This window comes from Amblyomma americanum, chromosome 1 (genome assembly GCF_052857255.1).
Source record: "Amblyomma americanum isolate KBUSLIRL-KWMA chromosome 1, ASM5285725v1, whole genome shotgun sequence".
In the NCBI taxonomy this organism is placed as follows: domain Eukaryota; kingdom Metazoa; phylum Arthropoda; class Arachnida; order Ixodida; family Ixodidae; genus Amblyomma; species Amblyomma americanum.
Window position 1 is genome coordinate 534,727,453 of NC_135497.1, and position 16,041 is coordinate 534,743,493.

Sequence of the window (16,041 nt, forward strand, 5' to 3'; positions counted from 1 at the left end):
GAGAACTAATAAAGATAGGAAAAAAAGAATGGTTGCTTCAGATAGAGAAGAAAAAAATGACCCTAGAAAAAAGTTTGATGACAGTAGAGTAATTAGTTAATTAACTAGAGCCAAAAATTGCGTCGAAATAGCGCGGACTTCGATATATCCACGGGAACGGTGGGACGTCACATCCAACGGAAGTCGTCACAGCATAGAAATAACTCGGGAACTAATAAAGATAGGAGAAAAAGAATGGCTGCATCAGATAGAGGAAAAAATGAACCTAGGTGCCAAGATTGATGACTGTAGCTCAATTGGTTACATAGTTAAAGTCAAAAATGCAAAAAAATTGCGTTGAAAAACGATGTGACGTCACATCCACCGGAAGTCATCAAAGAACAGTGGAAAAAACACAGAATGATTGGAAAAATGCCGTATCTAGTAATTAATAATTAATTAGTGACCAATAAGTATACATTAGTAAATACCTAACATCTAATTAATTTTTAAGTAATTAATGAATAGTAATTCACAGAGGCAGCAGCAGTAGCAAGTCGCGCGGAAAACCTTTCGCCTCACGCATTTTAGATCCTCAAAGTGCCCCCCGAAGTTTTGATGCTCTGAAGCTCTGCGTCTGCCATGTATGGAGTACATGTGTTCGTTCACATGCGTATGCAGTTTTGGATGCTTGTATAGTGAGTGTAGCTGCTAGTTGTACCTGGTAGGGGGCCAGTCATGCACCCTTTGTACCGGGAGAGAGGGAATTTAAATAAGGGAATGATATTCGAATGGTAGAGCTTCAAAAGTGGAATGGTAACACGCTGTAGCATCAATGCGCGTGCGGAAGAAAGTCGGTGGTACTTCCGGTACTACACATTGCCATTGTCGTCGAAAAGGAGCCGGGGCGTCATTGGCTTAAACGCTGCTAATGTATCGCTGCTTTATTCTAGGGTTCCTGGTCTATACCGAATTCGCCAGTTTAGGCCTACTTCAATTAATTTGTCATCTTCTTGCACTGCCCCCACGACAAATACTCCCCGCGTGACACGGTTCAAGGAAGATGAAGCTGAGCATTCTCTCGCCCGGTTCCACTGAACGGTAGCCATTGCGTAAGGCGCCAGGATCCCACGGCCATACAGGCTACCGGTCTTCGAGAAGGGAGCTCGATGCGTTATATTGAGATGTCCAGATGAAATCAGCACTCAGCGAATTGGGACAAAGCCTCCTTCCACGTCACAGAGACCTGCTCTGCACATAACACCGGTCGTAAGTAAAGCCAATCTTGCAGTTTACACTGAGGGTGATGCAGTTTATGGCGGGCATAGCTTCGGATCTGCATATTTCAAAAACCTCGCTTAGAAAAAATTATAGTGCCTTTTGTATCGTCTGGCTTCTCCTATAACGTTCTGTGTGGCTGGGTTCTTTTCTAGTTGTACAGGCGGAATAAGAGAAGAGTTGACAGCGCGTTGTTCTCTCTGTTCTTTTTTTGTCCAATGCTTTTCACTGTTTCCATTTCAAAAAACTTGGCATTCTCTCGCGAAATTTGACAAGGAAATAAATAGCGTAGTAGTCAAAAGCGTCTCAAATAACTGCCTTTGGTGTGTTTTTTTTTTGCTAAAATCGAGGCAGCAGTATGAGGTAATTAGTACGTCGAGCGATACGCTATTATGTTGTTTGTACCCGCCGTGGTGGCACAGTGGTTAGGGCGCTCGGCTACTGATCCGGACTTCCCGGGTTCGAACCCGAGCGCGGCGGCTGCGTTTTTATGGCGGCAAAACGCTAAGGCCCCCGTGTACTGTGCGATGTCAGTGCACGTTAAAGATCACCAGGAGGTCGAAATTATTCCGGAGCCCTCCACTACGGCACCTCTTTCTTCCTTCCTTCTTCCACTCCCTCCTTTATCCCTTCCTTTACGGAGCAGTTATGGTATCCGTCGATATATGAGACAGATACTGCGCCATTTCCTTTCCCAAAAAAAACTATTACTGTTATTATGTTGTTTGTAGTCTTAGCGATATGGCGAATCGTAGCCATGTGGCTACAAAGAAAAGCTATACAGCTCCCACAGAAGCTTTTACAATAGAAAAATTGGTCCTACCCTGGAGATCGAACCCGGGACCACCGCCTGTACGGGGCAGGACGCGGATAAGCGGTGCTCAGTACCTTAGTTCGCGGTTTGTTCAAAATGTGCCAGGGGCAGCCTTCGGCGGGGGTACGTCGGGCGATACGCTATTATGCTGTTTGTAGGCTTGGGGATGTGGCATTAGGCCCAGCTTGAATAAGCCATGTGTCCAATTAAATACACGTTATTCAAATTGACTGTATTAGCCGTAGATAAAATGTTTCGCCAGAGAATAATTGCTGTGGTGCGCAGGTGAGGATAAATTATTAAAGCGAAAGCTTTATTATGCTGTGTCGGCGGGGATGGTGTCCGCGAAAGCGTGTCCGCTGCAGTTGTGGGAGAGCTCAGGCAAGGTAGCGTCAAACGAGCGGTTGTAATCGAAATAGGGAGATGTGAGGATGCTGCCCGAAAAAAAAAATCGAAATCGGATGAATAGATAATAAATTACAGCCGAAAATGTCAAAAAAAAATGAGCGGGCCCTTAGCAAAAGTGGTGCCAAATTTAAAAATGCTGGAAGTTTGAGATCACGTGACCATTATTGTGGGTGGAGCCTACGCGTGGCGCCAAATTTGAAAGTCTGAAATGAATACTGAGATGAAAACAAGACTCTCCGCGTTCTCCGGTACTGAGAGCCGGCCGGGAGGCACCCCCTCCTAATTGCTGCGCCCCGACCGTAAGGCCCCATGATGACGAGAATAAATTTTTCATTCATTTATTCATTCATGAAGCGAGGAAAATTGAGCAGTTCATCGAAATCTAATCAATAATTAATGATTATAGAAAGTGCCAAGATGGAATTAATGTGAAATAAAGTGAATTAAATCTGAATAAAGGTGAATTCGTTCTGAATTATGGTCAATTAATGGAATTTAAATGTGAAATATTGGCACATTAAGATGAATCAAGGGTGAATTAAGGTGAATAATTAATGGAATAATTGTGAAATAAAGTGAATTAATAGTAAAACAATGTGATTTAAATGTGGATTAATGGTACATTAAGATAAACTAAGGGTGATTTAGGGTGAAATAAAAGTGAATTAATTGCAAAAATGTGATTTGAGATGAATTAGGGTGAATTAGTTGTGAATAAAGTGGTTAATTAAGGAACCATGTAATTTAAGTGGCGGAAAATATGAAAACTTGATATGGTTGGCGGGATGAAACGAGGGTATAATCAGAGTTAATCGATAACGAGTCAATGAGGTGAACGAGAAAACAACCGTGGCGCCAAATCTGAAAAGCGACCAGTGTCGCAGAGGCGTCGACGCTTTCGCATTCTTCGAATGCGGGTAGCCGCAGTGATCTCTAATTATTTTAGCAAATGCTATAATCAGTTTGCGTTTCGGTGGCTTCGCAAGCTTTGCCACAGTCGCATACTTACACTGTGACCGTTCCTTACTTCCAAAAGTGCAAAGTCCTCGGGCGAATTCCATGTGCAGCGTAGTCTTCAGTTATAGAATGCTCTTAAAAAGATGCGTAATATTTAAGCTGCCGCGATATATTCCACATGAGGCGCTTAGACCGCAGAGGCTGGGTTCGCAGACCCCACAACATGCTCGTGGGATCAATAATACGTTTTCATTTACAAAGGTGTTTCTTTGGCCGATTTTTTTTTTGTGTAATTGTGGTGACAAATAATGCAGTCTCAGAACCGTTCATGGTCAGCATTATCCATGATTTGGGGGCAACAAGATGTAACACATCTGTGTTCAAAAAATGGTTGCTTTCGAAATCTTGTTCGATCTGATTTTCTTTTCCGAGAACTGTCTTCCTTTCGACGAGGTGAAGCACACAGCAGCACATTGCTTTGTGATGCGAGCAAGTCTACCCCCGTTCTTTGCGGATACAGGCACTGATGCATGCTTTATTCTCAGTGGAGGCTCCGGGGAAAAGATGAGAAATGATATTTTATATTGGAGACAGCTGCTATAACCAGTAATAACGCGTAGAACCAACAAACTGCGCGACAGTAGAGAACGTAAACACAGCCAAAGTAGGACCGTAAAAATCTTCATGGCAGTGATAATTATGTTGGAAATGACAGGTTATAATACGCAATTTCTAAAACAAAGCTAATGTATAGTTCGCGCCTGCAGATAGTCCGCATGGCCTCAAAAGTTTCACATTTGGGCATTTTAGTACATGCAGTATATACCGTAAACTACAGCACTCGCGAGGAATCAGAAGCTTTTCGTCCATGTCTGTATTTTTATTCGCCGGTGGCAGTTACCTTGCCCTTTTACTGGCCATATTATTATATAGCTTTGTACTGCTGATTAAATACATCACGCCATAAAATGCTGCCTGCAATGCTTGATGAACAATTTGCGACCACTGCGAAGCCCATCATGTCAAAACCCAGCGTCATTTGCTGGGGGCGATACTGTGCAGGACTGGCTCTATGCTTGACAACAACGAAGCGAGGAAAACCACGGAGGCCGGAGGCGAGGACAACGGTCTGATTCAGAAGAAAATAGGTGCGGACTTGGAAGTACTGCTCCAGAATGAAGCTTTAATGTTACTGTTGCCCTTGTCTCGCATCCTTCTCGGACTGAGGGTCGTGTAGATAATCGATGCATTGCGCAGTAGGTTGGCAGTCAACTGGCCGACCACCGTCGGCATTGCGTCTACAAGGCGCAGCCTTCAAGCACGTTTTAAACCTGACACGTTTATCGCACAAGTTTTGCACGTCGATAAAGCGGAAAACAGTCGCAGTATCGCGCAATTGTCGCCGAAAAAGATAGCTGCTTGAGCGTTCCTTCTGCTGCGCTTCTGTAGACAGAACTGGGTTGTCTGAAAGGATCCGTCCGCTGCGCGCTTGTGAGATAGCAGGGTAAATTAGTAAGAGACAAGACGGAAAACGTAATGAAAGAAAAATTTTGTGCTGCATCCGTCTTGCTCTTTTTTGTTTATTTTTGGGGAGTGGAGGGGGTGTCTGCTGTCTTGTTGTAGGGGAGTTAGTTTCCTGCGCCTGGCTTGTCTGGTGCCGCTTAGGGTTTATTAGTGTTTCGTTGGCGAAGTAAGACTTCGTACACGTTCAGTGTCTACTCTTGTCTCTTGGCACTGGTACCACGTTTCATCGTGTCAGAAGGAAACTAGCACACTTGTGCGCTTTTAATACAAACTGTGCATGGCAAGTGGCATTGATTTTAAATCCTCCAAAATGGGATATCATTGGCGGTACTATCCTTCTGAGCGGTGGTCCTTTGCTAAGCAAAAACTATTTTCCCCTTACGATTTGTATTTATTTCAATGTCCTAAAATTTCCAACAAACTTTCAACATTTCCTAAACTTGGGAACCAAGAGACGACTGTACACGGCACTACTTACTTCACCGTACATTAAAGGCGGCAACGGAAACTCGGCACGCTGTCGCTCGTGCAGACAAACTAATGAAACAAAAGTAGCTTATTAGAAACGCTCCCCAGGACTCGTGTGCGCCTGTCAGTATCCACATATGGTATTAGAATAAGGTACGCCTTTCCTGCAGTGCATTTCATGCCTACATCTGCTCTCGACAAGGTGGTAGTGTGAAATGTTTGCTTAAGTATAATATTTGAAGGACGAGCTTTAACTCTGCAAATACGAGATGCCCGGGAAAATAAAAATTATAAAAATTGAAGTAACGTGTTTTGTCAACTAGAGAATCAATTAGCGCAATCTCTTTCTTAACAGGTGCCCGCCGTAGCTCCTACTGTATCCGCAGGACTGAAATAAATAAAGAAGTTACCTTGCTCTAAAAAATATGGACCCTATATAAAAAAAAACCTGGTAAAGAGAGACAAATACTTCACTGTTTATGCGATTTCTTCGCGTGTTTTTTAGTGCGATGCGATGGCAGCGCGTTTACACACCAAGCGCGTGACAGTCAATGTGTTTCATCCTCCATGTTACTAATTTTAAAGCCCCCTTTGGGTCGTGCAATGAATGCGCTTGGCATTAGAACTCTACTTTTTCCGCACATACACGACGGGACGTCTTGGAAAGTTTTCCCCAGCAGCTTTTTATTTTTGCCCAAAGCAATAAATTCAGCGGCTTGTATGTTAGAACGGTTTGTTTGAACATTTGTTAGTGACACCTTAGTAGAGTATTTGCTGTATTTGTTCCATTTATGCGGTTACGTTTTATGAAGTGAAAAATTAGAACATAATAACGGCAGTTAAAGAATAAATTTTTCATCTAGAAGGGCATATTACCCTCGCCTACAGCTTAAATAGATCCACGGTGCGGCTCAATATCATCCGATGTGCTGCGAAGTGACTTTTGATACAGGCTTTAATGTACTGGTGTTTTTTTTCTTTGCGGCCAAAATAGTGGTGATGTGTATGCATACACGAAGGAATGCTGTTGCCCCTGTGTCATAGCTGGGCTTCAAATTAATCTCCTGTCGTGTCTTAGCGGACACCAAATTTTTAGTAGGCCGGTTTGCTTGTACTTGGCCTCTACAGAAATGCGTGCTACACGTTTGGAATCGAATCCGACGCCTAGTTCGCTTCAGCCGAATTCCCCAGCCAGTGGAAATCTACTGCAGGTGGAATCAAAAGAAATGAGCCCATCTTCGTAGCATTGAATGCATTTTGTGTCGTAAGAGCACACTGAGGCCCTTATGGTGATAACGAAGAAGTCCCTGAAATTTGTAGTCGGTCGCTCAGGTGATGCCGGTTTGGAAACATTTTTTTCTAAATGTGCCAGAAGAGTGCTAGGTAGCTCAAAGCAGACTGTTCTATTTTGCAGTTTCTTTAACAGGAATTTCTATTTCAGACGTCCCCGGACTTGTGGTGACACCGGAAGCGACGCCCCGCCTGCGGAGCCTCCGTTCGGTCACCGTTGTGCACGGTAACCACTCTCTAAGCAGTACTTTCCGGAGATACGCCTTCTGTGGCTGCTCTGTGACAGCATAGATTACGGGACAAAGTCGCTTGTAAGAGAGGCGTACCTCGGGGTTCGCTGTCAGCATGACTAGTACGATAGCGCCGTAGACAGCTCACAGATTCACGGTGACGTGCTGTGTCAGCTGAATGTGGTTGCACACCACGCCAAGGTTCATGACCCTTATAAAGCTACAGAAGATCCCTGTACGAAGTCAGTTACATCAATAGATGGCCACTTTCTTTAAAGTGCTGTTGCACTTTGCTTTAAACTGTTAGAAAATTAGTATAAAAGCAGCTACTCACTATACACGGTTCGCGCACTGTCAGGGCAGTGTCGCGATGAGGAAGCTGATGGCAGTAGCCTCAAGATCAATGCTGGAGATAACGACGTTTAGACCGAAGTGAAAAAAAAAGAGAAACATTGTGGCTGCAGGTTAGTTCTGCAGTGGAGAAGTAGATAATAATCTTCAAGTGGCGACACGCTTGACGCCAGTTTCTGCTGAAGCGCATCATTTTTTTTCACTTATTCCCAAAATTTATTGACCAAATAGCAGCGTTTCATGCCGGAGATATGTAGAAGTTATTGCGACGGCCGGAGTATGTGACAGCGCGAGGAAAAGGAAATGCGCCGGCATTTAGGTTCTTTTTATCAATTGAGTAACATCTCCTGGAGCATCATGAAGGTCCGGACAAGGGATGGTATCTCGGCACCACCCAAGAGGACCAGAACGACTGAACACCAAAACCTGCCGTCAGTCCTCAGCATCGCTTCTATAGAATTTGGTCCTTACTGCCACAACGCGAAGGACCGCCGTCGACATCCCCAGCTTATGCAACTGGGACTGAACTGAAGGACGACTCTGAAAAGTCGATTAGCTGAAGCGGTTCAGCTGATATTTCTGTCTGTAGCAGTACACAAAATCTGCTTTCGCTTGCAGGTGATGCGACTAGCTGGACATGTATAATTACAACGACAATCACAATAAGAGCTAAGCACAGAATTACCATAACCCGATGGCATTGCCGTTTCATTGGGTCTTTTGAATTTTACCGCTTCTTATCTCCCGCAAAATTTATGCGGTTTGCTGCATGCTCGTCTTATGATGCTTCCACGTGCACGGATTGAAAATGACGAAGACCGCGCTTTCAAATGACAGCCTGAGAGACTGTCACTTTCAACGCGGATACGTGACGAAGACACCGAAATTGCAAGGACAGCTCGAGAGCCTGGCAGTTCGTACACGAAGGATGTTCAGACTTCTGGCAAATGACTTCATTTGGAGGGAATTAAGTTTGTGAACCTACTGGCTTTAAACCGGAGTGGCACTCCCTCTTGGAGATGTGCTCAGCCTTACCTCCCGTCTAGTGTTCTGGTGATCTTTCTTTTTGCGATGTCTTTCGTGACGTTTCCTAAAAGCTTTGTAAATAATTTAGTCATTGTAAATAGAATACATTTCTAAAGTAATAAATACCATGCTTTTAAAAAAAGCTGTGCAGATGGAGCAGTGGTCTGAAGCAGCGGCCAGCGGAACTGATTTGTTCGCGCCGCCGCAGGTTCGAATCCCCTTCCCCCCGCTATGAAATCTCTTATTTCTTCAGTGCCTTCTCCCAGTGCGATGCTGGCTTTCCGCTCCAGTGAGGCTCTTATGGGGTCGCTTAAAATAAAGCATTATCCAGGCCACTTGGAAATCAAAGGCGCTGCCAAAATGCAGCATTGGGCTGAATAATAGCAATCACTACCTCCCCGAGTAGGGAGAGAACGATTCCTGTAGTTGCCATTTTAGTGCTCTATTGCTTCAAACCCGCCGAAACGTGGTTGTCTGTCTGTCCGATGCCTGCTTCTAGCACGTGGCAAACCTTGGTCACGTTAATTTGTGAGGTCATCGACCGCTGCCCACCGGATTGTGAGCAAACTTCCCATCGTGGTAGTTCAATTAATGATTAGGCGCGAGATATTCCTCAGAATTAACATGGGTCTCACAAGCCCCACCAGCTCCTGTCATCGCGGAGCAGTGGCGCATAGCTTAACTGCAGCACCACTGCGCCAGGAGCGTGTATAACAGAGAAAGGCGGGCTAATGGGTGGCTACAGTATCAGAATTCATCTTGTAATCGCGCAAAAAAGACAAGGAACGAAGAAGAAACCGCTCTCTGTCTTGTTGATTTCTTCCTCGTCTCTTGTATTGTTCGCGTGGTTTCAAGATGCATTCTAATACCAGGGGCGGAATCAAGATTCCCAGGGACCTGCGAATGCAAAGAATGACAAATTCTACCGCAGTAAAAGGCTGAAATGATGCAATATCACGCCAACTCACATATCATGATATATCAACCAATGTAGGCCAGTTCAGGTCAAGCAAAAACATAGAATGTCAAGATAAACCATGCGAACCCAGGGATAATGGTGCTAGCACACGATAATTCCTGGTTAACCCCAATATATAAACCGCACGTGATTTTTTTTGCCTCCAACAGGCTTTGATTTGGCAAAGGAATTTCGTAGAAGCATTTTCGATCGTTAACGAGCGTTAACACACCTAACCTAGGTCGCCGGTTCGAACCCTTGTCGCGAGCTAGACTCTAACTTAACAAGTTTATGCTGCACGAAACGCGAGATAGTATTCCCGCCCCCCCCCCCCCCCCCCCCCGAGCACTCTGCGACAAACGGTTGAGCCGCAATGTCCATATGAAGATTCGTAAAGGCCTGGAATGTGGGCTACATAGGTCACCGGTTCGAATCCCTGCCGCGAGCTGGGCTCTTACTTGACTAGTAGGTTTATGCTGCACGAAATTGTATGACACTATCCGGTACATTCTGCGAAAAACGGCTGGCCCACAAATTTTATGCGAATGTCGGGACCAAGTGGCTGGAATTTGACGCCTGTCAGACAGGGATGTACATATACCGGATCGACATAGTGTAGTTTCGAGGTGTGGTACTCGTGCATCACGCTGCCGCCTGTTGCTCTTATTTAATATGTAACCACCTGGTTGCCATGGCAAGTACTGGGTTACGATTTGCGTTGTAACCCCCAATGCTGGGAGCGGAAACGCAAGAAGCAAGAGTTTAACGCTCTAAAAGAGCGGGGATTGCTGGCGCGGGGATCATAACTCCAGCAAACAAGGTTGTCAGAGAAAACTGCATGTCTGCAAAGCGGATATTCGCATGGCGTGCGAAAATCTTGCTAGCTTCTTCTTGAAGGGCACAGCCAATCAATGCTAAAAATCATTAGCGAATCTGAAAATCCTAAAAATCTTTGAACTGTCAGAGTGACGCAGGAGGGTTTTGTCAAGATGGCTTTTAAAAAAGGCCACTAATAATAGGCGCTAAAGAGGAACCAGTGCACGCCCCTTCCTTTGTTTGGGTAGCGCTTGTCATTCCACGTTTTAAAGGCGTTCTCCAGATAACATTGCAGAAGTTGAAAAAAAAAAGCCGGCACAGAAGACTCCTGCTTCATTTTGGAAGGCTGTGGCACCGATGCGGTCTTCAACGCGTGCTTTCAGAGAGGCATGCGGCAGCGAGCCCACCTTTTGTCATTTGTTTAAGCATCTTCCTCATCTCTCACTTCATAGTTTTTATGCCCTGAGGCAATAAACATCGCTTCAAAAAAAAAATCCAAATCTTTGGCATCGGTTGAGAAGGCTCTAGTCAGGATCGGACATAACAAAATCAAACACTTGTTCCGAATTTTAAACCAGGAAATGGTCATCTTTATCTACCAGATTCAGTTATCGTCGAAAAAATTGGAATGCCCTTTCGCAAAGTCGCCTACTGTGAAATTATCAACCATAGTGGCACGTCAGCCTTATGCCTTTTCGCACTAAAGACGATTTCCAGGTAGTTTCATGAGCCATGTTTGATGCCCTTCGTTAGTATGTTTAAGCTAAGCCTTGCACATAATTTGGTTTGCGTCGGTCTTGAGATTAGGAAGCGAGATTTCAACCTGAGACTCGAAGGTTACGGAGACGGCTAGGAAAGCCGTGCCGTTGAACATGGGGCTTGTCTAACGTGCGTTGCAATTTATCTACAAGAAAAATGAACCTGCTCGGTGAAAGTGGCCTCTTTCTGGTTAAAAACTCGGAACAAGTGTTAGATTTTGTTATGCCCCAGCCCATCAAGAGCCTTCTGAATCGATGTCAGATATTTGGATTATTCGCTGCCGCATGCCTCTCAGCTAGCACTCGTTAAGACAGCATCGACCCCTTCGGTGCCGCAGCCTTACAACATGAAGGGGTTTGCCGTGCCGGTTTTTTAGAACTTATACAATTTTATCTGGAGAACATCTTTAAAACCTGAAATGACAAGCCCTACCCACACAAAGGAGGAAGTGTGCACAGGTTGCCTTTAGCGGCTGTTCTTAGTGACCTTTTTTTAAGCCACCTTGACAAAACCTTTCTGCATGCGTCGCTTTGAGGCTTCAACGGTTCTTAAAATTTCCAGATTTGTTTGTCTTTTTAGTATTGATTGACTGCCACGGGAAAGCCCTTCAACTCGAAGCAAGTCAAATTTTATCAGCCTTTCAAGATCACCTCAGTCCGTTAATACTAGCCCAGGAACTGCCATGCGATGTGGATATCTGCTTTCTATGCATAAATCTTTCTCTGACTACCATGCTTGCTGGAATTATGATCCCTGCGCTGATAGTTCGCTCTAAGCTTTTCGCTCTGCCCACTCCACGCTTGTAAAGCGAGGAATGGTATCATCTAGCTTTAAAAATTCTCTAGCAAAATCTTGCTGCCATTGCATGCTACGAAGTGTTTCCAACCAAGTAGAAGGCTTGTGAGAAGCAGGCCAACCTGTTTGACTACTCTTTCCTGCAGCGAAACTCATTCTTAGGAGCCTTTCCGCTCATGGAGAAAACGATCCCCAGGCAACCAGTGAGAAGAAAAGGGTGGCTGTGCTTCCCTATGGTCACACCCTTTCAGACAACTTGAAGAAAACTGCGAAAAAAGCGGACGTGAAAGTGGTGTTCACCGCTCCCCGCAGGCTTAAACTGCACGAACTCAAGAAGCCTTATGCCTGTTTCAAAAACAAATGTGGTATAAAACACCAAACAGCATACCTGAGTGCGAAGATTACGTTGTTTATAGCTTCCAGCAGAAAGCGTAGCGAGGTAAAAGTCGGCGAGGCGTGAAAGGAAACTCGCCCACGCGCGTCATTGAAGGACCGAGAAGCTTGGAGGAATAGCCCTCGACTGCCGACGGAGAGCGCGTGACCTTGAGCGTGCTGCAACTCGAACCATCTGGGAAACCCTCCTCGCCTGACCAATGGCGACGCGAGCCTAGGCGGGTGGGTGAGATAGCGATCCTACTGCGGACGCTATGTCTGTGTGGGTGCACCTGCCTCGAAGTGAAGAATATACGCCCTATATAGGAAGGTGCCGTGGGTCAGCCTGTGCCGCATAGTGCCAGCGTCCAAGAAGCGCTCCCGCGCAGCCCCTGGGTCACCACCACTCACCCCGCTACGCACCTGAGAGCCAGCGCGTGCCAGTCTTCGGGACGGCCCCGTCGTGTTCCTCCGGTCGTCAGACCGTCGCAGTGCCCAGTGAAGCAATTGTTTCATTGAAGCGAAAAGTTTCACTACGCTAGGTTAAGCAGTCTTCGGGTAGGCAGCACAACGACCTTGAACGACCTTCAGCCGAACGAAGGATAGCCGTGTATGACCATATGTGGTACAGTTACGGTGTCGAACCCTTGACCCCTGACCTTGCCCGATTACCTTTAGCTGACCTTTGACATTGGGTGATCTTTAGGTTGACATTTTACCTTGAGCACATCCGATGGGATGATGTGAAGCCGCGTGATAACATTCGATGGGGGTGTCATAAGACCATGTGACACACGTCATAGCCACGTGGTCGTGTGAGTACATATGGAACGGCTGTCGCGAGCGTGTAGCGGAGCTGCCATGGACGAGCCTCAGACGCTTAGCAAGCGTGCTTGCTTTTCGCTGAATTCCAGGGTTAGCCAAGCTAAGCCACTGCCATTTTTTTTGGTTGCCTCTCTCGTCTATTATCGCGCTGTTATTGAAGGATCCTTCTTTGTACTGTAGCCTCTCTGTAATATGTTTTGCATGCATTGCATTCTTATGGAGAACAGTGTGCATGTGTTCTTATGGGTGCTATGCAAATCCTCTGTATCGCCTATTTGCTACATAAAGCTTGTTTTTGTTTGCGAATCTTTGACTTTGACCCGTTGTCTGCCTTGCGACCGCCGAAAGCTGGGGACCAAACGACCACACGCGTTTGTCACTTAGGTAGCGCGTTCCTGGCTGAGCTTGTCACTGACTCGAGAGCATCTCCTGAGAGACCGAAAAAGCTACGCCCACACGCCTGGGAGCGCACGCAACAAGGGCGCACTGGTGACAGGGAGCTACTGGAAATTAAGTTAAATCGTTAATTTTCGGTGAAAACCGGGATTGCAGCGATTTTTTTATTATTTTCGCCTCACAAGTGAATTGTATACTCGGGAATTATATACCAATCGTAATATAGTCAGGCGCTAAAACAATATTTGAAAGGGTGCGTACTTGCGCGAAGAAGACGGGACACAACAAAGAAACACACACGACATGTACACACAGGCCCTGTACATGTGGTGTGTGTTTCTCTGTTGTGTCCCGTACTCTTCGCGCAGAAGCCTCTCGAAGATGAACAACTCACCCAAAGAAGAGTATTACTTAAAATAATATTTGTGCGCTTATGCTCGAAGGGTACTTGACTGTGCGGTTCAGTGATCGCTGGACCAAGCCGCTGTCGACGTGCCCGTGTCAGTTATCGCCTTGCTATGTACAATCTGGGGTTTACTATTCATCTGCTCGCGTTCTTGGAGAGGCACTGTAGAGGAGGGTTCCAGATAAATTTTGAACTTAACGTGGTGTTACATTGCACAGCACATCGTCATTTTGCGCTTCGCCTTCATCGAAATGCGGCTGCCGCGGCGGGGGGTCGGTACCACAGCATTGAGCTCAAGAGTCGAGCACCAAAAGTGGGGTTGGATAGTGACTATTTCGCAAGAGCAGGTTGGGGCCAGATTCTCGATGTCAAGACTTAAGCATAAGCCTTCAAGACGGAGCTAGTTGAATGTTTACCTGAATATCAGATCGCCCTCAAAAGCACAAATTTCTTCTAGGGTACTGCAAGGCACCATTAAATTATCTTGGTGAGAGCAGCATTTTTTTGAATAAGTAGAAAAATAGCGCACAAGTCAGTGCCAGTCTGAAGTACAGTCTTTGTCAAAATTATACAGTCCAAAGCGTTTGCTTCCAAACTGTGTAGCGGGCACTTTAGCACGTTTGATAGTCCTAAGCTTCGGAGGGTTGAGGGCTTAAATTACTCCTTAATTCGTGAGACTAGGGTCACTGAGTATGTGAGACTGCAGTGCTCAGAAGAATACCTCTTGGGGTGTACACTTTTGACAAAGACTGTACATTGATAGCCAGTGCAAGGCATATGCGGGGGGCCGCACTTTTTCCCGCACATTACGCCCAAGCGCTAAAAGGAGATGATTCCAGAGAACCAGGCTGGGTGACCTCAGGGCAGCGCCTCATATATTCATGACACATTTTCACCGATACAGCTGACAGCCAAGTAGCTGTACGGTAGACGCCCACTGGACCCGTACGATGGTTGTCGTTGTTGTGCAATGAAAAAAAAAAGTTTTTAGGCTTACAGTTTCTGAGTTCCCTCCTTGTAACTGCCTGTTTGTTTCTTTATCTTATCGGTTGTGGTGTTCCGTAGTAGCACGCAATATTCCATGATGAGTTAGACGAGCGCTTTTTTGGTATAGCACTGTCAGCGGTGTAGTATATCAGAGTACAACCAAGATGCGCCAACTAGCAAGCTGATTAGCTAATATTCAATAGTGATTTTTAGCTATCACTGTTAACCTCCATATTTATCGAGAAGCCTGCAACCGCCCATACGTAATATCTAAATCAGTTTTTGTGAAATTCGAAAACGCATTTACGCTCGGCGCTGTGGCCCTACAAATTGTGGCTATTTCGACGAATTGCATGCCTGAGAGCTTTTCGAAAGCGCATGTATTCGGGCGTGATGCGGCCATAATGTCCTGGGCTAGAGCGCCGAGGGTAACTATGTTGTCGAAATTGAGAAACTGATTTGGATACTAGTTACGGTTGGATACACGCCCCTGAAATAAGGAGAGGAACAGTGTAAGTTGAAACGTTAACCACTCAGTATTAGTTAATCGGCCTGCTAGTTAGCTGTATGCTGATGCACTACTCTGCTGACAATTTTATGCCGAAAAAAGCGCTCTTCTAACTCAAAAAGCCTTTTTTTTGAAAATTGGAGAACATCTGAGGTGAAACGCCCGGTATAGCGGCGTTCTGCATCGCGCCTAAATCGTACAATTTACTTGAAAAATTAGAATATGATTGTGTTGTTCACTCTGTGCGTAATCCGATATTCATGTGCGGAATATTCTTCCGAACGTCGGCGTTGCTCGCAGAAGCGTTCACATCCGCGAGCCCCTGCGTGGCTGACAAAGAGGACAGCCGGGCCACGCTCACGTTCCTGGTGGTGTTCGCGCTGATGCTGGGACTGTCCATCGGCGGCACATTGGCTGTGCTCTTCCTGGTGCACTTGGCGAGCCGCGGCGTCTCCGTCAATGGGACCACTAGCGAGGTGCAGCCAGCGGAGGGCGCCAACGCCAGCACCGGGGGCTCCGATGCGTCCTGGATCGGCCGCTGAGCCCGACCGAATGGCATCGTCTTAGCTTGCTCGCTTTCTTCCTTGGACACCTCTAAGCAAGCATTCGGCGCATTGACAATGTATATACCTCAAGGGGGTTCACAGGAACGCGAGAAGAATAGAACTGGATGATTATTTGTGTACTGGCCCAAGTGCAGCTGTGCGGAAGAGCATCATAGCCGATGTGTTTGATCTGCGCGGGTTCAACGAGCTTTTTTACTCCAGAGAAGTGAAAACCAGGCCAGTGCAAAGCTCGTACTGTTTGGTAAATCAGTGCGGGTGTCTGGCTCACGGATCGCAGCCCGTACTTTCTCATGCGAGGTGGATGCTCAACAACTAAGCTACAGCTGCG

General features: G+C 46.0%; 1 protein-coding gene across 1 annotated transcript; it reads left to right on the plus strand.

Annotated features, from left to right (window-relative positions):
• Positions 1 to 1,069: 1,069 nt before the first annotated feature.
• On the plus strand, positions 1,070 to 15,824 carry LOC144107707 (uncharacterized). Its single transcript, XM_077640841.1, has 4 exons — positions 1,070 to 1,248; positions 4,499 to 4,584; positions 6,870 to 6,944; positions 15,448 to 15,824. Exons 2-4 carry the CDS (start codon positions 4,509 to 4,511, stop codon positions 15,687 to 15,689), a joined length of 393 nt encoding a protein of 130 aa, XP_077496967.1. The 5' UTR covers positions 1,070 to 1,248; positions 4,499 to 4,508; the 3' UTR covers positions 15,690 to 15,824.
• Positions 15,825 to 16,041: the final 217 nt, after the last annotated feature.